General features: G+C 35.5%; 1 protein-coding gene across 3 annotated transcripts in view; it reads right to left on the bottom strand.

Moving 5' to 3' along the window:
- NR2C1 (nuclear receptor subfamily 2 group C member 1) overlaps positions 1-24,658 on the bottom strand; it is a 44,477-nt gene that overhangs the window by 6,373 nt on the left and 13,446 nt on the right. The window contains exons 3-12 of one of the 3 annotated variants that reach the window (XM_080392608.1): positions 23,763-23,870; positions 18,630-18,860; positions 15,131-15,212; positions 12,223-12,402; positions 10,895-11,042; positions 10,703-10,793; positions 9,234-9,418; positions 5,635-5,797; positions 4,037-4,158; positions 792-931 (exon numbers count right to left, since the gene is read on the bottom strand). In XM_080392608.1, the coding sequence (XP_080248734.1) occupies positions 792-931; positions 4,037-4,158; positions 5,635-5,797; positions 9,234-9,418; positions 10,703-10,793; positions 10,895-11,042; positions 12,223-12,402; positions 15,131-15,212; positions 18,630-18,860; positions 23,763-23,870 (1,450 nt within the window). Of the gene's footprint in view, positions 1-791; positions 932-4,036; positions 4,159-5,634; positions 5,798-9,233; positions 9,419-10,702; positions 10,794-10,894; positions 11,043-12,222; positions 12,403-15,130; positions 15,213-16,545; positions 18,594-18,629; positions 18,861-23,762; positions 23,871-24,658 lie in introns of those variants that run through there. The other 2 variants (XM_080392609.1, XM_080392610.1) reach the window with 2 other exon arrangements.

Raw genomic sequence — 24,658 nt, forward strand, 5'->3', positions numbered from 1 at the left:
TTAGTGCTGACAACCTTGTGAGTGTTCACAAGCACACAAAGAGAATTAGCTAGAAGACTCCCCTACCACTCAGAAGAACATTTCCTTCACTGTTAAGTAAATGAAAGAAAAGGCCAACTGACATCTCTTTCATCTGAATGAAAAATACGCAGAAGATGCAGGGCATAGGATTAGTAAGGTACATAAGGAACAAAGTATGCTTAGTGAAGGTCTGTTGAAGACTTACGTGTAGTCTAAATCTAGTATAAAGAAGTAAAAAGCCAAGTTACGTGAAGGAAATATATCACCAAGTTGGCATCTGGCTGCTTTGTTTCACAGCTATGAACATCAAGGACAAGTGGGTCATTCTTTAATTTATACCCTCAATACAGAGGAATCATATTCACAGTACACTTGTGTTCTTCATGTTGATGCTGTCTGAAATATTCCTGATTTGAGTTTATGATATTAACGGAACAGCAGAACACTATTGGACACTACACAGGCCCACAATAAAAACAACCCCAGTAAATGTTAACCTGTATTAGATAATGGGTAGTTTTATTTTTTTCTTTTTTTAATTTGGGGGTAAGTACTAGCATAGCTGACTTCTACAAAATTGCTAAAAAATTCCATTCTGTGAACGGTATTTTCTAGTATGATTTTAGTATTCAATACTAACCATGGAATTCTATAAATAATAAATTTTTATTAACAACCGAAGGATAAGTAGGAAGCTCCTGCACAGTGCAAAACATAAAATCCATGAAGTAATTCCCCAAGTCTGGCAATATGCACAGTATATACCTTACCTTGCTGTAAACTGCCATGAAGGTGATTAACAAATGCACTTAATATAGTTGCCACATTCATAACTTGTGAACATTGTGCAAGACCAAGTGTAAAAAGTTCATTCCAGCAGGCTTTCACTAATGATATGCTGTTATCCTGTCTATTAAAAAAATAAAACAATTTCACTTAATAAAACCAGCCATTTGCATTCACATGTTTTCTTTAATTTGAAGAACACTTCATAAAACATTATTCTAATTCAACCATTCCAATCAGTGCCAAAACCAAGCCCTGAATCAAAAATATTTTTATTTGCATGCTAGGATTAAAATACCTGGTTTAGAGTGACATTTCTAAAGAATTAATTTTTGTTTTAATGGTGATAGACTTCTATCACAAAAGCAAGCTGAAGTTACAGTAAATGACAACTGTTTAGGCATATTCCATCAAGCTAGTTTTCTTAGGATTTACACTGGTTTTTGAATAACATTTACATGCAAGGACAAAAAAAATTTGCATTGTTCCTCTGTTGTGGAGGGAGGACAGACTCAAAGGTGTTTTTATTTACTTAGTTTGGCAGGTTGGTATTTTTTAATTAAAAATACAAGCAAAACTGAACAGGTGAGATCAAGTTCCTGAGCTTCCTGAATGCTGTTTTCTGTATCCCCTTCATGTTTGGAATAAGGTTTGAAATACAGACTTCGAAGTATAAATAGAAGTCATGAGGATTTCTTTGTTGTAAGAATTAGTCCTTAAATTAAGTTGCATGTGTAGTCAGTATTTTTTTTTTCAAATGCTGAAGCTTAAAATTAGGTACACCAATGCATATTCAGACACTCCCATATTAGTAACCTAACTTACAGTACTGCCAAGCATCTCTAACTCGTAGAGCTTAACAAGAGCTCAGTACCTTAAAAAACAGAAATCCTACCAGTGAGGAGTCAAAATTCAGGTACCATGTTTCACAGTTTTAGCCAGTAAATATAAATAATGGAAATTTAAAAGAAGCACAAGACCTATCAGAGAAGAAAAGCATATTAAAGCTAGGATTTCAAATACAAAAATACAATGGAATGGATTTTTACAAGGTGTAATCTTCAAGAACGTTTCTGATGATTTACTGCAATGCTAATATGCCAAATAAAAGATTAATGTAGACTTGTCCTTGGATTGTAGAGAGTTTACCCAGGGCACTGTTTTTTACTATGATCAAGTGCTCGTTATGGTAGACATGATACTGTACATTCAGCTTCTACACATATTTGTCACATCCACTTTCATCTCCTGTCAAAAGGACTATGTTAAGGAACAGTGAAAATAGGGTGCGCTGGCTACTCAGCTGGTATGGGTGTACATAAATGTATCATCTAGGGTGGTACCCTCATGGCTGATCAAACTTGGACCAGAACTGGCAGCCTCAAAAAACTAAGAGGCTGTAACCAACCTGATGAACGTTTGTTCATCTCTCTTGCCTGCAAAGGTCCTCATGCAGGAAAATGAACTAAGCAATAATCTGGTATCACTAACTACATCAGCATGCCAAAGCCAACTATCTTGCTGCAACTAAGGAAAATATTGCCTGAGGAGGGAACCACCTGGATACAATTATCTCTCTTCCTTACAAACCCATTACTATGGTTTTGTTTTGGCTTGTCAACTCATCTCAATTACTAGTACCATGAATTTATCTTCCTTTCAAAAGTGCGTTGAGTCACCCTTCTAAAAGTGAAAATCACAGTACATAATGTGCTCAAACTAAAAAAGCTGCATTAATTTCAAATAAACCTCCACTTGAAAAAAAGTTAGTATTTTAAGCTCTTCAAAAGGAAAACTGTATATTTATGTTAAATGGTGTTTAAATATACTGTTGCCCATGATCTTGACTGCGACTGTAAATGCTAAGACAGGTGAATATTAACACTTAAGACAGCCTTCTGCTCCATTTTATTTATTCAAAAAGAAAAATATATTGGGAAGTAACATATTTAAAAATATGACGATTTTCTATAAGCATATCTTGTTAATCTTTTTGGAGATACTGCTCTTCTTTACATTTTGTTTTTAAAAAAACATTCCCATTTGTTGTTCTAACACTAACTTGCAGTGTCTCTGTCACATAAACCTTCAAAAAATGTATGATACAATGTACTATGATACTTTACGAAATATTTTGTTGAAGTTCTGCAGTACAACAGTTTCTACAAAAATAAAACATCATATTTATTTGATATTTTTTACCCTTGCTACTGTTCACAGAATTCTACTTTTTCCTTCTCCAAAACACAGCCTTCAATTACACACAATATAGTGTCTTTCCTTAAACAATGTAGAATCATTTGGCTTAAACATCTAAGTAAACACAAATGGTAATCACAGATCATCCTGCTTTCGACAGTCTTCTTGGAAAAGGGGACAGTTCTTTTTCTTCAAAAAAGGAACTCCCTTTTCTGCTGCAGTCATACACTATTTTGATACTGAATTGAGGAAAAACACTGTAGATGAGAACAGACAATTATAATTTATACTCTATTTGTGTCACAGCTGATACAGTATCTTTATGTTTGATGTGCCTTCATAGAATTACTTCTGAAAATAACAAAAATCACTTTTCCTTGTGCTGCTTTGAGATGTTTTCTCATGATGATCGGCAACGGACTACTACATTTAGCTTACGAATTTTAAGTGATACACTGAATTCTGCTGGAAAAGCAGGATGTTATACCAGCTGCAGAAAGAGGAGTAAGAATTACTTTCTGGTTACAGCAACCCCTTGTTTTTGGAAAATCCTTTGAAATTAAACTACTTCACCCTGAATGCTTGCTGAACCTAGCTAACCATTTTCTTCAAGTAGGTTATTAAAGGCAAAATTATTACTACTAATTCACCTATAAAGATAACAGTATTGGGGGATCCAGAGAGGAGTGTATTTTTGGTGACTGCCTGATAAGCAACCTAGTTTGGGATGTAGCTATTAAACAAAAATGATAGGAAGTCCTATTTACTAAAAATTTATTAAAGGAGTACCAGTGTGCAGGCATTTGATGTTTATAAATCTACTCCTTTTTCCGTCAAAAACAAAGGTACCTGAATTGGACTGAAGTTGGGAGTAGTTTTGATTCAGAAAATTTACATTCATGATGAAGGCCTATAAAACAGTTTTATTAAGTAGATTTATATTTTAAAATGTCCCTGAAGAAGACAGTGAAAATAAAAAAGATAAAGTGTGTATTCGCAACATGAGCGAATAGAGTAGCTGAACACTTACCCTAAAGCTTGGAAAGATGGAATGGAACGTGCCCAGTGCATGGACAAGAAAAGCAACCTGGAGGCAGACTCGCAGATATAGTGAACATTAAGATATTCAGGCATAGGAGAAGGCATGGTGAGCTGGCAACCGAAAACACAAGGAAAAAAAAACCCTGCAAGTCAGTTATTTTACTTTCTTCATAGAAAACATGGTAAGCAAAAAAATCAGTCTTACAGTTTCTTTTAAGTGAAGAAGAAAAATTGTTTTTTCTAAATAACCATGACATAATCCTGAAATAAAATTGAATTACTGCCTTTTCTATTATTAGCCATACTGTTATACCCTATAGTAACTATAAAGCAACAAAAAAGGCAAAAAAACCTGAATCTTGGATAAATATTAATGTCTGAGACACCTGGAGATGGAAAATCCCAAATATAACTCAACTTTTTTGACATTCTCTAAGAATAAAAGTTTTAGAAGAATCATTACAATTAGAATGAAGTTGCTTACATTTCTATATATAAAAATATATAAAATACACAAATGCAGAGGCATCATTACTTTCTAAAACTTCCCCAAGAGGAGTGGAATAAACAGCCTGAAAAATTAGAGTTACCACAGTTCCTGGGGGAGTGTGCATACGTGAATTCTGTTTCACAAAACATCTTTATTTGTACTTTCAATTAATGTTTTACCAATAAACACATAAAAAAATCTTTTGATATGTTAGTAAAATGCCTAACATACAGCTGCTCCCAAGTCCTAAAAATATAATCAATATACATCAGAAAGGACCAGCTCTACCTTTCTCAATGTACATGAGTAAAACCAGTGGTGTTACCTGCATATGTGAAGAAAGTGCTAATTATAGTATTGTAATTTTATGTTCAGAAATTAATACTTCTTAATATAATGGTTTGGCTTACACATTCTTAAAAAACCCCCTGACATCTGCATTAGAGAGATGTTTATTTGAATGATCAAAACACATGCTGATGAGAGGGGCAATGTTTCATAAAATGCCTGGTACTGAAGAAATTTTCAGATAAGCACACTTTTTGATTTATCCATGAATAGTAATAAGATGAAAAAAGTGGACAGAAGAGTATCTGCAGATTCACGAAATGTTAAATAAAGCCAGAAAATATCCAACTCACTAACAAAGAAACTGTATTTTCCCTTAACGATGAAAGTCAATTAATACCATACTAAAATAGGGTATATACACAAAGGAGAAACCGAGAAATACACTTAAGAGCCTCAAAAACCAGTTGCAGATTTTATCAGATACATCTGTTAACAAGCAAGAATGTGGATGCTGACTCTGCTTCATGTGACACTTGTCTATGTAAATCCTTTTGCATGGACTACCTAGTATTTTTAAGGTAAAAAGCTATAAAATAAATAGTGCAGCTAAACCATAAAGAGCTGTACATTTTCCCAAACAAACAGTTAACCAGTGAACAAAACAGTGCATTCATCAGAAATTAATGCCAATACCTGAACAAACAGCTGCTGTTCTAAGAAATTCACACCAAGATTTAATCAGATCATGATTTTATATTACAATGTTAAAATGGTTATAAAGTCAACGGTAAAAAAATATTAAGTACCCTGAATGCTACATGTGCATCACTGAGTAGTGGCCCCTCTATTTCAACGATATTCATCCTTGTTTCTCCACCGATCAGCTGTACACTGGCTTCAATACTTTCAGAGTTCTGGCATGCTGCACTCTCTCCTGGATTTAATGCTTTTGCAAGAGTATCAAATGCCCTGTAAGATCACAACAAGCAAGCAAACAAACAAAAAAGAAAAGAAAATTTCATTTTAGAGACTGTTTCAGTTTTGGGGGAACCTGTGCATGTCTAAAACCTGTATTTAGATGTCTGTTTCAAAGAACTAGATTTGGAAAATAAGTCAGTAGCATGCTTCTCCTGGCACTCCAAACAAAATCCCTGAAAACTCCAACTTACAGCGGCTCTGAAACCAAAATTAGCAGCGGATCCTGTTCACACTAGTTGCCAACAAATTCACAGTTTTGACATACTGATTGTGCTGCTGAATCACAGTTTGCCTTTGAAGATCTCTTTAGTGATGTTTACTGAGAGCGCTGGCATGAGCGTTTTGAGGACATGATCATCAGACTGCTGTTAAAGCAACTTAATGCATGTATAAATTTTAAGAATTTTTGCTGCTATGAAGCACAGAGTAAGTTTATATGTTATATGTTATAGTAGTAAGTAGTGGTTAGGTTATTCAACTTAACTTGAAAAGATTGTTTCAAAATATCTAAGAGAAAGCACTCATGCTTTCAGTACTATCCTTAGTAACCTTTGATGTAGGGCAGTGACTCCTGTCACATGCACAAACATTACCATGGACAAGCACAGATATATTACTCATTTTGCCGCTTGATAACAGATCTGTTGTTTTTCTGTTCACAAATACACCTGAGAATCACAACTGATACATCTTCAATCAAAAATATACAGACTTCATCACTGCCTACAGACAGATGACATATCCTGAGAGCAGTATCACTTGTATATAGCGTTGCATGAAAAACTTACGCACTGAGGTCTGAAAACTTTACAAAAGCTGATTACCGGCTTGTATATATAGCCGATTCTCAATTTAGAGACATACGCTTATTACCACAGAATCTAAAATCACAGATTTAACACCAAAGACTGGAGTAGGACTTTGCTTCCTTCTCTTCCCACACACTCTCTAGCTATCTAAATTCATTAACATGCTAAAAAAAAATCTAAATGTTTGCTATTGACATAAGTATTTACAACCAAAGGAAATAGCACTGTAAAAGAGCTGTTGACGCTGCCTCAGTTTGAGATGGTAAATGAACTGGTTTCTGGTCCTGTAATAGCCTATATGCTTTGATGTGTACACGTGAGGGTGACTGGGGCATGCACAAGTGGACTACATGGATATGCCTGAGATGTCTTCTGTCTCTGGTATACGGAACGTAGGCATAAAGGGTAAAGTCTAGAAGGACTTATTTGACTCCTACTAGGAGATTTGAGTTTCAGGTCCTGCGTGGCTCACTCTTGGCAGCCTTAAGTAGAATAGGCAAAGCCAGTGCTCAGCGGCAGCTGCTTCTTAGGAAAACAGGATCTCTGCAGGGCTCTCCATGTAGCAGGGACAGGAATATAAGAGAGGAATGACCTCGCTCCTTTCCCCAGAAGGTAAATGTCATATGCATCTGTCACAATCCTGGATCTAGTATAGGCTGAAAAGTCCTTTTTAAATAGGGCGGGCAGGTACCCTGGCTAACCATGTCTGCCCATGATACGTAAGTTTCCAACTTACTCTTGGATGTTTGCTTTCAAAGAAACCTTCTCCCTCCCATCTCACAAAACGGCAGCAGTAAGCCAGCAGAAGTCAATGGAAGCTTTGCTTCCTCATGGCTCAGCACTGTGGGCCCTTTTCACACATGAAGCCCCAACATGAGCAATGATTTCAAAGTAAAACACCAAGGAAAAGAGACTCAAGAACAAAAGCTTGCCTGGAAGCTATGAAAACCTAGCCCACAAAGTGAGGAAAAAAAGGTATAATCAACATTAAAATACATGGTATCGATATCCTTCGCTAGAAACAACTTTAGTTCTCTTTTTGTCAGGCTTAGTCACTAACAGATATATAGGACTGCTGATAAACCAAAAAATGGAAATAGATCATGAAGCCATTGGAGAACAAGGCATACAACATTATAATATAAAAGCAGCGGAATGCTCACAGCAAAGTTGTATAGTAAATTTGTGTCAGCAAAAGTGAAAGCTTAACTACTGTAGCTGCAAGAAATGGAATATACTAAAATACACGAAAGACATGGATGCATATAACTTGCTTCCTGAAATCCCTTAAACTCTTTTTTCTTCAGTAAACATCTGTGTCTGCTAGATCAAGCTGGCATAGGGCCTGGCAAGGAAATGGAAGATTTAGATAAAAATTTTAGTTTCAGTAACAACTTCCCTTTCACAAGAACACTTAACTTGAACCTCTCCACTGGAGATCTGTTAGGTAAGCTACTGGCCAAGAGTATGCATTAAGCATAGTCAGAGCTCTTCCAGGCTCTCTGGCTGAGAGAACTTGATGCCTTTTCATAGGCAGATTTTTAAAACTGAGTGGAAACACTGAATTTTGCAAAAGCAAGCATCTGAAAGTGCCAAGAAATAAAGAAATTAAACATTACTGCATCTTTTTGAACAGCCCTAGTATTGAATGAAGTTTATCAGCATGTACAATGATACTTTTTACCAGTATATTCTTGTATTCTTTACCTGAAAGGACACAGCAAAGGCCCAAATCAGCACCTATATAAAGTCACACTGACTTTCTAAGCAGCATATAAAGAAATGAGCAGAAAAAATGCATTCTGCTTGCAATTACACAAAGCAGTAAACACCATAAGGGAAATCCTGTATTTCAGTCAGTACAGACTACTTCACTATATACTAATCGTCTTCCTTGATGGATTTACTCCATATATGCATTTTCAAAACAGCGTGTACAAGGTAGATGGCATATAAAGCAATACTGCTGTGTATTGACAGAAGCTTGTGCAAGATGACAACCGAGGAAGAACACAATTGTGATTGACAGAATAACTGAACACGTGCTACACAGAATATCTTACACATATGCTCACCAAAATGGCTCAGTTAAAACCAGTGCAAGACACAAGTCTGTAAGATAATCAATGAATGTACTTGTATTGTATTGTATTATTTGTATTGATGGTGAGAATTCTATGACTTCTCCTGTGTAGAAGGCAAATGCTTTTCAAGCTTTTAAGGAGATTAATAGTTACAGGCATTAAACTACTTGCACAAATGAGAACTCTAAGAAAGAGTTTTCCAGGATGACACAAAGTACTAAGACTATAGTTAGTACAAGATCTCACTCACGTTATGAAGTCCAACCAAAAATAAGAAAATCAGCTGTAATATTGACATTGAAATTTTTTTAAAGTACAAACAACTACAAGTATTTATTTCTCAAATGGAACTTCCTTATGATTTCACTTGAAAAATCTTGCAAGATTTATGTTCTACATGAGCTTTGGCTGCTATTACCATTATTTTTAATACAAATAAGTCTCCTACACTGTGATAATTTAATTAATGGTCTGAATTGACAGAGACCTTCCCTTCTTGAAAAGGATACTACTTTCAAGTGTAACACGCCTTACCTTGTAACATCACTACTAGCTTGTTCTTCTTGCTGCAGTTCAGACAATGATGCATCTCCATTACTTAAACTCTCAATCATAGATAGCTCTGTACTGCTTTGTGACATGTCTTTGCATTTGCTGAGATTTGCTAATGAAGTCACCACGTTTGCCAGTGTACTTAAATCTCCCTGACATGCTTCAACCTAAAGGAGAAGTACAACTTTTAATGCTCTCATATTGGCAGCAGTTAACTTGCAACAGAAGAATCTAACTTCTATACAAATGAAGAATTGAGCATGTGAATAGACCTGTAAGAAAATTATTGTTTTCAGTAAATGAGTAATCATAATGCAGTAATTAGACACTGCACTGCTCCTAAAATAGGAAATATTTAGACATTTACTTTTACAAGTAATAGCTATCTATTTCTCTCAGAAAGAATACTACAGAAGGTAAGCAAGCACAGAAAGAAATTATCATCTCCGCTCACTAGTCAAGTCACCAGGACTGTAAGACTGCACTAGATTACATTTTTAGCATCTTCCTTCTTTCCTCATGTTAATGAGTCAGGAGCGTAGGAGAATGTTTGAAAAGAAGGAATGGATAAAAAGTCGCCTTTAAAAGCAAGCAGAAAAAGAATTCTGCTGCAGCCTTTCTGGTTTTTATGTTTTTATCTAACTGCAAGGGAACAAGGTGATTCAGTACTGACCAGCAACTCAGGGAGGCAGTAAGACATGTTTCCCACCCTGCCCCATAAAATTAAGAAGGGAAGTGCATGATCACAGACAAGTATGCTGCCGCTAACACCAGCATGCTACATGTCATTTAGCTTGCACAGAAAATGGGAAAAGTGAAATGGAATAAACAGCTTTTGATGGGGCCCTTTGCAGACAGAGCAAGCAAGGCAAAATGCATGAAAACAGTATGAGGTAATTTAATATCAGCTAGAAAAATACAAAAGCTTCCTACTGTGCATGTGTAGGGAAGTTACCACATGGCTCTAGTGGATCACTAAATGTAACAAAATGGAAACAAAGAAAAAACAGCTCAGAAATAAGACTACTGCTGAGATAGCTCTTATTAGCTTTGCAAAAAACCATTAGTGAATCAGGGGAAAAAACCTTAACAGTATTTATGAAATCCACTGATACTGCCATGCGAGGTTTTGCAAGCACCTCATTTTATTGGTACAAAAGGAATATCCAGGTGTCAGGATTGCCCAATACAAAGAAAAATAATGCAGCCCTTAAAGTTCTCTAAAAATGTGGAGGAAGGCATTTACTTTGTAGAGTTCTTAGCACTTTTACTATGCGAGACTAAAAACATTCTTGTGGAAAGAAGGCATTTGCAACACTGGCTAATGTTGTAAAGGAGCGTTTTAAACATTAAATTAACAAAACAGAAGTACAACAGAACACTCTTCCCTCCCTACATACATAATTACAGCAATCAATTCTACTTAATATATCAGTTACATCATCATATACCTTATCTGGAGTCATCAGAACAGTAGGCTCATTTTTTATTGCAGACGGATGAATGTTAACAAACATTCCCGATTCTAGCAGACCTGTTGATCTGACACAAAACAGCACACATTTTAATTTTCATTAATTTTAAAATTGATTTTTCCCGTTTCAGGAAACAGAGATAGCTGCTTCTGAGTAGAATTTACATACCTTGCTGTTTCATTGTCTGTTACAAAAGTTGGAGTTGCAGCTAATGGACTACGGAGATCTTTCCGAATGTAGATCTTTTCTGTAGAAGCTGCACAGTTTGAAGATTTTTCTCTTGACACTTCAATAGGCTTCCTCTCACACTGCACAGCTAACAAAACAATATGCAACTATTAAGTCACATCTCAAATTACTCACTAAGAAATAATCCTTTCCCCCCCCTCTATTTAATCTGCAATTTTAATAGTGATTTTGAAAATCACTAAAAAAAATAATCCCTTAAGCAATAAGCTAACAACCTGGGCAAAAACCCAACACATCAGCTTGACTTGTTCTTAATGAAATGATGTAGTAGTCAAAGGCCAAACATATAGACACTAAATTTTTCAAGTTACAATTGAGAAAGAAATCCCCTTACTATATTATATATACACTAAATTACATTATTTTTAATTTGGATCTTTAAGTGGAGGCTTACAGCTTCTCCTTCTCTCAATTTCACTATCCCACACACTCTGTAAAGGACTCATGGTACCCTTTACCATGGACTGTGTGTCTGGATTGAACCCACACAACTTAATGCACTTAAAGAAGTTTCTCAAGTTAGGACCTTAGACAATACAAAGAGAAAGAGACATTCACAAAGTTCAGATCAGACCATTTAAGATCTTGCTAACACCCTGACCTACACTCACTGACTTCAGAGGAGCAGATTCTTAATTTTAATAGCTCGGTGAAAATACAAGGAACGAATCTGGGCTTTAGCCTACAAATACATCATCTTGCTTTGAATCGAGCAGAAAACATTCAAATGAAACTTACAGTATTATATCCTATGGAAAAATCTCTAGCTCTACAGAATAAAGCCAGAAGAAACCAGTTTACACTTTGATTTTAACTGTCTGCAGAGCTTTGCCAAAAGTGAACAGCAATTGCTGGTATGCTGTTGTGGGAAAAGTGGCAAGAAGGTAAACGATTCAAAATGTTCAGTACCTTAACTTACACATAGAAAAACTGAACTGCATATATAAAAAACAAAGATGAAGACATGCTTGACATTTGCCACCTAGGAGCAACAGTTTATTCACTTTTACCACATGCAATGCACTTACTAAGCCTGTCAAGCAATATGCATGCTTGTAAACATTTCAGACTTCTATACACCAAACTTGTACAATACTTTAAAAGAGAAAGATACAGTGATTTTAAAATATACAATCAAGATAACAATTTGTAATAATACAATACCTTTTGCATAAAAAGCATACCTTTTGTAGCATAAACTTTAACATAGCTGCCAACTAAAATAATTTACACTTATTCAGACTTACAATCTTGTTTCATCCCAAACGCGATGCATCTCTGCAGCCTACAGTACTGACATCGGTTCCGGTGGTGTTTGTTAATGACACAGTCTTTTGTTCCTCGACATGAATAAACTAAATTTTTCCGTATACTCCTTTTAAAGAATCCTTTGCATCCCTCACAAGTTACTGCTCCATAGTGACGCCCTAGTTACAGAACAACAAACCCCACTACATTAATTTTACACTGTAGTATTACATTTTCAGAGGTTTTATTTATTAAAAATGAAGGATTTACCCAAAATAAGAACACCTTTTATCCCCATGGGTTACAGATCTTAAAATATATTCTGGCTGTAAAACAACATACAAAGGCAAGTGAACCATTTTTCTAGTTCACTTAAATAGGACAGATTTTACAAATAGGCAAGTTGCCTATTAAATTCTTGCTGTTGACAGCAGTGTTAAAAAAAGCTAAGAAAACAGGTTAGCAGGAACACAGAAGTAACTCTTTAATTTACACACTCTGGCATTTTTTTTAAAATGTTGCTACAGTCAAGCCCTATTATTGCTCATTAGAAATTTGGCTGTCAAAATTGTATGCATTAAATCTAATGAAACCACAGTAAGTGCAAACAGGGCATTTGACAGCAGTAGGTAATCACTTCAAAGATCTACTTTCACCTTTCATTTTCCTAACAGGGTAATGATACATCCTTAGTTCTTTCCTTAAAACTTCAATGAAAGAATAACCTAAAATAGCTAAATGATGTTTTTAAAAAATCAGTTCTTCTGTTAATTTTCTAACACACATATATATGTTTTATATACATATAACAAATACAAAAATCTCTAGGATATACTACAGAAAAAAGTCAAGTTGAAAAATTATTTTTCAGAAGTAAATTGATTCTGCTATAGCACAAAATTCAAATATACTAAAAAGTACTGGTTTTGATTAAGGCATGCTTGGCAATTCCAACAATTTTAATTCTATTATCCTGAAGAAAAAAATAATCCTAAACCCAAAGATCACTGACAAACACTCAAAATACCCACTGCAGAGGCAGTAAGGCTGCTCTTTGACCTAAGTAGGGCACATTGCAGAAATAAATCTCAAACAGAAACTAATTTAAGGGAAAAAGTATTTTTAGATTCTTTCCTCACTCCTCACAAACTTTTTTTAGATACATCAATCTTGTCTGCCTGAAGTTTCTAGAAATTCTGACAGGTTTTCTAGGTGCCTTTATCACAACCACACTACTAAAATGTGGAATTTATAAAACATCATCTATATTAAAAGAGTATTACTAAGTGAAACACTTTAACAGCAGTTGGATTGTGAATACTTCATATGCACCCTGCAAAGCACTGGGGCTGCTTCTTCACCGGCTCTTTGATGTAGCTTCTTGGACTCCAGCTTGGAGGTGTCTGCAAAGCAGTTTGCACGACACTGCTTGTCACTCAGGAGGCTCCCCAGAACCTGCAGCTGCTCAGGGAAACATGGCACTCTCCCCAAATTTAGTACCACTGCTTGATATCCCTGGGCCAGGACAGGAGGAATAGCTCCTGGGATCTCCAGCCTCTCAAGGAGTACTCCAGCCCTCCGCTGTGGAGCCAGGAGTCCTGCCAGTTGGAGCAGACCAACCCAATCTTTGCCTTATGTTTGGCAGTAATTCCCTTTGAGATGGCTGAAGTCTGACTGGGGTTCTAGGAACTGTATTTTTTAATGGTAAACTTTGCCACAGACAAAAAATTTAACTGCTTTTATTTTCTAGGAAGTTTGTTCCCCATCCTACTTATTCTCATTATGACATTTTAACATTAACTACTTCTTCTGCTTGGCCCCCATTTTTATACACTTTATTCTCATCGCTTCCCAAAAGGAGCATTTAACTGCAGCTGTCATATTTTGGTGTTACTGGAGGTCCACCATACAGACTTCACTGACAAACCATATGAATCTTCTAATGGAGCAACCATTTCCCTCCTTAACACTAATTTTAGCTAAATAAGTAAAGAGCAAAGTTAAATGTCTCATCTCTCTTACACCCCATTATCTTTAACAAAGAAAGTGCAAAGAAAAAGGAGCTGTCAGCTAAACTATACTGAAGAGCAAGCCCTTGTAGTTCTCTCTCTCATTTTTTTAAAAATAAAAGACAAGACTCCCTCTCACCAGTTCCAACTCTGACAGACCTAGCACACTGAGTGGCAGGCACATATGCAAAGGGAATGTGGGAGACAAGAGTTCTCCAGTGCACTGCTCCCACTGTGTTTCTTTCCACTGTCTTAATACACAAAATTCATTGCATGAAACGTTTTTCTTTTCTTACCTTAGCACTCTCCTTTGGTAAAATATGAATATACCATTATTAAGCTTATTTCTTACTGGAATTCTAATACATTTTCACAATTTTAATAATGGTTCTTCAAATAACCAGCTGTCCTGCATGAATCTCGTATTAGCATTTTTTTTCATATACTTGCAAAATATTCCTTGCCTACTGGTTTCATATTTAAAATAACGAACAGGTTTCTCATATATTTTAAGAGAACCTGTCAATAATAACAAAGTTCACTGCATGAACTTATTTTAAGGAAGGAAAAACTCTCAACATTGTTGCCCAAGTAATTTTATCACCAAAGCTTTTCTAGTAGAAAATAAAATATTCACCTTAAGAAAGAAACAAAAATTAACTGGTAGAGAGCATTAAATTTACAATGTAAAACAAGAATAAATCTCACCCATGGACACCACAGTATCATTTAGTGTAATTCTTCGCTGAAAGGCTAGCATATCCTTTCTGTTTGTGCATGTATGGTTGTATATATATGTATATGCATGCAAACTGTTATATAGCTTCAGAATAATTTTAAAATGCTTTTATAAAATTGCACAGCTTTAAAAAAAAAAGAAAAAGAAGACAGTAAATACCTGATGCCTTGTCTCCACATACAACACACAGATCAAAGACTTTATTTAGGCCCTGTTCACTGGGGGAGTTGTCTGTAAATATCTGGAAAAAAGTGTGAAAATTTAATTTCTCTTACCATCAAGAAAGATTAAAATATATCTCATGCTTGTGGTTTTTCTCTAAGATAGGACCAAATCTACAAAATATAAGGTTTTCTTGACTACATTTTACAGTCTTCATCGACACAAAGGAGCCACCTGCTGTGCCACTGTGCTCCTTTTCAAGATGGAACAAAAGTTTTCCTTGTAATACTTCTGAACAGAACTCAAGATTTCATTTATCTAAATACTACTTCTGAAAAATGGAGACATTTTTAAAAACATTTAGCGTTTGCATACTCTTACCTTTTGTTCAATTTTGTATTTATATCCTAAAGACTTGTTCATAGCACAAGAGACTGAAGCATTAAACAGACGGACCAAAAAAATCCCTTGTAAAGGCTACTGTATCTACATTCTGGTTTATTCACTCATTTTTTTATAATACACATAAATAGTGGAGCAACAGAAAACATACTCTGGACACTACCATTAACTATCAAGTGGTATATAGTTTGGCTTTCAGTAACAGTTTGACATTAATACAGTATTCTTATCTTGTCTCATTCATTTATCGCTGGTACCTGTAAAGCTTCATTAAGCACACATTAAAACCCCTGCAGTGCAGGGTAGGTGCTACTGCCTTCCATTTGATCTATAAAAACTCTATCCCACTGCGACATAAATAAAGCACAGCAAAAATTCCACGTAAAAAAGGAACACACATATCACAAGTAACAACCAAATATCATCTTGACAATTATGTAAAACAGAAAAAAAAAATTATTATTCCCGTTAAAGAGATTACAGTTTAGAAGTTTTAAGAGTTTCTAACTTGTACTGTGCCTTAATGGGAAATCAGACTCATTCTTGCCTTGCATATTCAAAACAGGACCTCTGATAAAAAGAAAGACAACTTACTGAAAGAAAGTACAGTACCTGCTATGGAAAAAATTAAGAAATTGCTTTTTTAGAAAGTCTGGAAGATAACATAGACAACATATATGGGAAAGTTTAACAAGTATACTTCTTTCTAGTTAGCCTTTGCTAACAATACTGTCTCAGAGATCCACCTGTTAAGTTTTCTTTTAATAAAACATCTTTTTAAGAAAAATAATATTGATGAGTTAAAAAAATATTAACCTTTCCTTCCTAATTTTCATTATTAACATCATATATTTTCATGGTATTATACTACATATATATATATCAAAAAATTCTAAGTCCTTCCATAAATGAAACCTGCACTAAAATGGGAAGTTCCACATAAGGAAGGACTACAGAATTGGGCCCATGAGGAGATAAAAATCCAAGACTTAGAGAGCTCATCAACTGACCTTGAACATGAGGAATAAAAATTGATTATTCAGACGAAGAAGAGCCACTGAAAGTACAATTGATGAGGGGACAGAGGGCCTTGCCAAATAAGTCAATGTAAAGATAAGCTGCAATAAAAGAGATGTTTTTTACATAGCAAATGAATGGGCATTTCTAGTGAAGGCTACAGAAGAACAACAAAAAAGGTGAAACTGCAGATGAAAAGATCATTTAGGGAGAAAATATGAAAGATCCCAAGGAGGATGCAGTTGAACAGCAAATGAACAGTACTCTCTATTTTATGAACTTTAAGCGAAAAAAAGAAATCGCTACCCATACATATATACTGACAATCAAACAATCTAACTAAAGTGACAAAATAATCTGTTGCCTCTCAAACTAACCTATTTTGCCCAAATCGTATAATCAGAGTTTCAATTTTTTTGTCCAGACTTCCTCTATTCCAGAATTTTGCCTTTTAAACCAGTGTGGCACATTTCTCATCTCTTAAGTTGTCTTTGAAAATAATTTTTTATATGGAATACTTCAAATCATATCCCACTAGCGTATACTTTTGTTGAGGTTTACCTAAAATACAAAGTGTATGATACCACTAAACATGCTTAAATGCCTCTCAATAGGATTGGCTTTTGCTACTGCTCCCCTATTAATAGCAAGCAAATTTTTTTGAGCAAAAAACGTATGTCCATTTGCAAAGATTTCTAAGTTTCAAAAAAAAAAAAAACGTAATACATAATACAGAGATGTGTTTCAAGCTTACACAATATGTGAGTAGCGAATCAAGAGTAGTGGACAAGGTCTCAGAAGAGCACAAACTAAAAAGATCAGGGGTCTTCAGTTGAAAAGAGATTACTTGAAAGAGGACATAATAGTGACTTATAAAAACAAGAGAACCTTTTTAGCTGTTTCTTGTAGTGCAATAGACACCTAATTTAATACTTATTTCAGAAGATCAACTAAAGTGTTCTTTGCACAACACACAATTACACTACACGATATTATACAGACCAAAGTATATATGTTCTATATAAATAACAAAAGTTTTTTACACTTTAGTGTCAGCTATCAAATATGATGGTCTCACTGCAGTCTCCAAGTCAGGAGGTTGCTCTATATCAGCAGCAAATGGAAGTGAAAGGATATGCTTAGAAGGATCATTATTCACTTGTCCAGTTTTTGGTATTTTTCCTTAAGCAACTGTTTCTGGCCATTGTTTAAGTGTAAGATACTGGACTAAATGGACTGTAGCTATCCTAATGTTTTTTGCTCACCTACCACACTGATGTGTTTTGACAGCAGCCTAAATGTACATGGGTAAACAACACGCAATAACTATGCTTTAGCTGGAGTGCAGTAATCTCCTGCTTCATGCTGAAGGAGCTCACATCTCCCAAGTCTTGGTGCATGTTATTCACATCAGTGCCATCCCATTCTTTCCAGGTGATGATACGGGGCTGAAAGCTTGGCAGTTGGAGGGTGACGACTAAGGAAGCGGCACATGGGAGTAATGTGCACTGGGGACCAGTTTAGGGAGTTACAACCCTGGCTAGTTACAATCTCACCTTAGCAAACCCAAAATCTTTAGTGGTGTTTTTCCATCCCCACATAGTCACGTACTTCCCTACTCAACAATCTCTCTGTGAAACTACTTTGGAGTACAGTTCACACAGCTGAACATAGTTAGAACAGTGTACAAAAAGGAAAACAAGCAGCAGGGGACGTTAAATGATAAAGACAATGGAGAAAAGAATATGCTTTTTAACAATACACAAAAACACACAGAGAGTCAATGAAGCAGAAATAAAGGAGTGTTGTATGGCAGCAGCTGGAAATGGCAATAAAAATAGCAGTATTCTTTCTAATGTCATGAGCCAGGATATAAATTCTAAAAGCAAGAAATTTAGAAAAAAAAGTTTTCTTCATAATTTCTAAGTTTCCATGCTGAGTCCTAGTGCAAGGAAAAGGATACCGTTACAAAAAAAAAAACTCAAAAAAGGAGAACCCAGACAGACATATTTGGAAACAAAACCATCTCTTCTTATCCCATTTGAACGAAAATTATGAAATAAAGTGGATTATCTACCTGGATGTGTTGTGCAGATATATCAGGGGATGCAAAAAACAGTTGGTTGACACCTGCAGCATCTGGAGTTGCTAGGATAACTTTTCCTGGAGTGGAATCTTGTCTGGCAAGGATCACCTTGCTTGGGGTAGAGCCATCATGATTTGTTAAGATGAACTGCTTGCCTGCTGAGCTCTGATCAAGTGCTGTAACAATCTGAATCTTCTGGCCCGTCTGCTGATCTGTGACAATCTAATAATACATTTATCTCAAATTGTTACGGTAATTTAAGTTGACCTTTGTGGCCCAATCTGGGCACTTGAAGAAAAAGGGAATTTTGCCTTTGGCATTTGTGAAGCAGGATTGTCTTCCCCTTTGTCACACAAGAGTAAAGTAAACTCAGGCGAAACCTTGGACTTTCACTGTATTTGAAACACATTTCAATCGAGGGTATTTGAAATCAAAATCTGAGTTCATACTCAAGTTTTACAATTAGCCCATGCTTTTACAACACTACTGAAACCCTTGACAATTGTGGCATCCAGAATTCAAGGTATGTCTGTAGCTCAGCCCTAGGACCTGTCAGGTTATGAGAAATTTTAACTCTTGAATTCACTGCATACCACATGAAGTGCTTGGCACCTCCCAGGTTTGGCTGCTTAACAAAAAACTTCTTAGAAACACAAATGTAGACTTCCAAGTGAAAAAAGCAAGCATCAAACAGCAAGAAAAGCAATAATCTTGTTGCCCCTGTATAGACATTTTAGGCTTCATTTTGTGGGGGGCTTTTTTTGTTACATATATATTCCTAAATAAAATAAGTAAACCAGAATTTCTCTCCCTGCCACTTTTTTCCTTTTTTTAAAGTAAAAAGTTATTTTCATGTTTCATTTCATGATCAACAGACCCACAGACTGGTTTTTTCCATTTTATCCTATTGTCAAGCACAAATACAGTAGAATTTTATTGAATAATCCTCCACTAACCACTTTTTTTTGCCAAATTCGTCAGAAGATCATAATCCTCAGACAAAATAATCAGGATTCTGTGTATCTTCCATTATAAATCTCACTTTTAGTCACCTCCTGCCTTTCTCCATCAAAATGCCTATAGGGAAAACTGGTTTATTCTGGAGACTAAGGAAACTCATCCCACAAAGACTGTCTCCTGCAAACTATTTTTGAATCACAGATCAAAAACACAGGTCCTTTTTTTTCTTCTTAACCTATAACCAAACATTTATGTCCATCTATCCATTCCTAACATTTATATGGCTATAATTACTGATTAAATTATTTATGTCATGGTCTAACACTTATAACTAGTTTCATGCAATTAAAGCAGCAAGATTCATTGTATTTTCTAGGTGGAGAACAGGGGCACTGAGACACTGAACTTCACACAAGTGTTTATCAACTTTGCTATTGCACCTTCACAACTAGCTTGTTATTTTCTCTAAACATTCAATACACCTAAGTTTGTTTCAAACACCTATGTATATAGCTTACATTTTAAAAATATAAGCAGCGAGAGATATGAATTATTGAGTATCTAATTTCAGCAATTATAAATCAATATTGGCACTTCAAAATATTCAGAAGCTGTGAGTTTCAAAATAGATAAAAGGAATACGTTTCCTTCAGGAGTGGCCTTTTGCTATCAACATGTTAATGGATCAAATTTCAGGTTTTTTCTCTGCAAAACACAATTAAAAGCTTGTTTAAGAGAGAAGTCCAGGTAAGACAATAAAATTCCAGACACTAAAGATATAAGAAAAGAATGTAAATTATTATGACATTTGAGGTGTCGGGTGGGAAGACAATACAAAAACCCCAATAGTTACCAAAACGATTAATACAGGGTTCTCCATTCAGTCTTCTCAAACATCCACATGCCTGGTACCACAAATGACTACAGAAGTCCCTTTTTTCTCCTTTCATTTCCTTTATGTTGGTTCCATATTCTTAAGGCGGCAAACCTTCTTGCCCTTTTAATTCCCTTACTTGCTTAACTTTCTCCTTCCATTCCATTTTTCTTCATTCACAGCCTTTATTTCTCCTGTGTCATTTCTGACTATTTTCAAAGTAGCTGATGCTCCCTTCCCCTTCTCTGCAAACACACGCCATTTATTGGGATTAGAAATCCACTGCATGTTACCCTCAACAGGGTGCATACGCATACAGAAGCCAAACACGGAATATTGTGGTTTCTTGAATTTCCAGACCTGCTGTTCGAAAGACACTCTGAGTTAAAATTTGTCTCCCTATCAAACCCTGTAAGTGCAACTAGGTTACATCAAAAAAGGTATATATATACTTGATCTAGTTAGGTTTATACAAAGTATAGTATAAAACTAACTCAAAACCCAGCACGTCCCAAACAGTGAAGATACGAACTCGCATTAAAGTTGAAATTATTTTTTGGATGTATATGCTAAATTACCTTTTTTCCTATTGTAGTCCAGCCCCATAATTTAAAAAAGGTATGTATTTGTAGATAAATATGGCAGGACAGCAGGCAAAAGAATCATTGCTACTTCCCATAAATTCCCCTCCCATTTAACACATAGTGTTCTGATTCTTCAAATGGCTTCCTGCAATTCTAGGAGGATACCTAAATATGCAGTTTTCACTACATGATATAGTAGGTATAGCGTTAATGTTAATATCCATACAAAGCTATTCAATCTGCAGAAATGGTTTCTGCACCTGTCAAGGATTTGACAACTGACAGAGGCATCAGAGAAAGCGTTTTAAATAATTAAGCACAGTCTGTCTGCAGCTGACCTCTTACGGCAATATACCTGCAAAAATTTCACCTAAATTACAACAGGACTCTGAAAAGTGGTGCAGTTCACCAAAGTATAACAACTGGCAGTACCTAAACACTGAGATAAGAGAAAAAAATAAATCGGAGAGAAAAAGAAAACCACTTCTCAATGGAATCCATCAGGGCTCAGTGACAACACATTGTGTTTCTTAATATACCTGAAACTCAGCATCGCTGAAGGGATAATGTTATAAAATATATGAATATATATAACATTAAGATATTAGTTCATGATTGTCTGCTTAAAAACACTTCTCCCATGTATTTTATTTAAGCACCCTGACAATAATGGAGGATAGCATTTCCCTTTATTGCTTTTAAGCCTTGTCTGTTAACAAGTTTTTAATTTCATTTGAATAACATTTCAGTAAATTAAATACCTCAATAATTCTGTGTTCCTGTTTTAGAAAAAAAAATTAAAAAGTGGCTGAACACAGAGGACTCATCCACTTGTTTATAATAAAGCCGCTTTTGAACAGAAATGTCTGTAACAACAAATGTGACATTCAACTTTTATCCTAGAGAAATGTGAGCCTTCCCTAAAAAGGTTGACTACTGAAGCATGTTTTAAAGAACATTTTACTGAGGATTTTGTATTTAAAGATTTCAGATAATTATTTACGTGCATTTAACAATAATAAAGGAAAAAATATTGATTGAAAATATAAACTCAAAACTAATCAATTTAACATATATTTTGAACATTGCACTGAGATGTATGAACATTGCTCCTACAAACTACTTTATTCTTCACATAAATTCTGCTTTGAGGAAAGTTTTCATTACTAAGTTCTACCTCATATCTAATTTATTATTACTGATATTGGTGAGATGTTTGTAGATGTCTGTTGCAGGAGGGACACCATTTGAATGTGTGTTGTTCCACACATATCAAGAGACAACCATTGCCCCAGAGCGCTTACCATCCATTTTGAAGCAAGAATCTATGAGCATGGTGAAAAGGACAAGGAACAAAGTAGCTGGGTTAGAAACAAGTGATCTCCCAGCTACACGAGACAATTAAAATCTATGTAAAGGTCCCTGCCCCTCGAAATACAATTCTTCTATGTTCATCATATTTGCAGCAATTACAGTGCCTAACCAAAAGTAGTTCTCCCCCCACAAAAAAGCTGGCACAGAAGGGTTAGAAGTCTGCCGCTGGCTTTGAGCCAACAGAACTGTCCCGCTGTTCATCATACAGGCTCATGGGTTTATATGCCATCATCCCACATTCAGACCCTGATGCTGAAATTACCTTAAATGGCTTCACACTACAGAGACATTATAGCACACAGGTATTGACAATGAAAACAGAGAATGAAGAGATGGCGGTTAGTTGATTAACATAAATTAGTTAATAAAAGGAACAGCTGTACACAAAGTGTAGAAAAGGAGTGGAGGTACCTGAAAGAATAAAGATCTACTGGGTTGACAACACTGGTACCATGACTAAAGCACAGGTAGGGGATGATAAAAAAACCCAGAAGATCGTATATGGGGGGCAGCTGTGAAGAGTCTTGGAAGGCGGAAGAAAAAACTGCGCAGAAAATGTTGAAGACTGAAGCCAGCAAAAGAAAAATCAGCCAAGTTTACACTATCGGCTGGCTTGCTTAAATTAGTGCTTTTGTATGCAACAACATATACCTGAGATTATTTAAAAATGTATTCTGCTGTTGATATTTTTCTCTAGGATGAAACTGAAAAATGAAACGTTTGCAAGGACTTGCATTGACTTTCAAGGGATAAAATATAAAATTCCATTCCCAAATCCTTCTAATCTCCATCTATGTTGATTTAACTACCTACATTGCTAAAAGCTTCATACCTTCACTTAATTGGAGATTATTACCTGGCCAGGCTATGAATTAGTTTAGCAGGACATGTCACGTTGGTTGGGAAAACCAAAAATCAGTATCCTTCTCAGACATTGTTGCCTTGCACTTTTTCACGACTTGTATCAGGGACACAATGCGGTATCTCCTCCCTCCCTGCTTCCAAATGTAGAAATATTCCAACAACTCAGCTGAATTACAAAATCTTAAAATTATCTAGCTTTTAAAAAGCAGTATCATTACAGTACTGGGGAAAAGTCTTTTTCTGTTCAGTGGTTGTAATTTTTTGTTATCTTAAAATTTTTAAGAGGAAAAAAAAAAAGGCAGGGGGGGAATGATGTTTTACCCCTGTTTATATAGAAATGGTCTCTGCCACCCAGGGCTGAATATTTACATTCAATCAAATAATATGACACAAAAAAAGAATTGTATGTGAAAACTGGCAAAAATAAATAGTTCATCTCTGCTTTAAAATATATCAGATGAAGCATACCTGTATACGTTGTGGTAAAGAGAGGCCTGAATCTGCAGGGAAAATCTGTATTCGTTGTGCTGTCCCATCCATTAGTGTTTGTGTACCACCTCCCTGGGAATGGGTAATCTAGAAAGAAAAAACAAACATAATGGATTGACAATGGATAATACTACCTTAAGGATGGATACACTACCTTAATGGATGAAACCTTAAGTTTTCACCAGCTTCTGTTTTCCCTGCACAAGTCTATGTAAAGTCTGATACCCTTACTCTAGTTAGAAAACTGTTTGTTTCACTGTTTTAAACCCATTTTGAAAACCTTCCAATCCGAAATTTAGAAACATGTTAAGTAAAACAATTCAGTGTTGACAAGTCCATGTAAGTTAACCAGACCGAGTATTTATTACTGTCGATGTTCATCAGACACAGTACCTTTAATCATAGCTGTGCTACATTTACACTAAAATAACTTTTACCTCAATGGCTTACTTAAAATGACGAAAGAATTTTTGGTGTGGAAACACAGCAATTTGCCTTTTCTCTTCTGTTTTTCTGTTAAAACAGCAAAACCAGAACAACAGAATTCTATAGTGGGGAACTATCAAGAAAGTTAAGAGAAAATTAGTGAAATGCATGAGGTTGGCAAGCAGTGTATCTTAAAACAAATTTAAATCTCTGTGTGAATGCTCTCAGGCACAATTTGTAGTAGTGTTTTAACAATTATCTAAAAATTCATCACATGCTATAGCCAAAAGGTATATGGGGGAAGGTATTATTCATTACATTACTTGTCAATAAAATTTAAGAAGTACAGCTACTATTTACAGAGGCTTGATCAAAAAGGCTGGACTTTGTGTAGTACAAAAGTCATCTGTCTTCACAGAGTTTACAAATACCTTCAAAGTGAAATTTTT

The sequence above is a fragment of the Falco punctatus genome, assembly GCF_963210335.1.
Source record: "Falco punctatus genome assembly, chromosome: 6".
NCBI lineage: Eukaryota > Metazoa > Chordata > Aves > Falconiformes > Falconidae > Falco > Falco punctatus.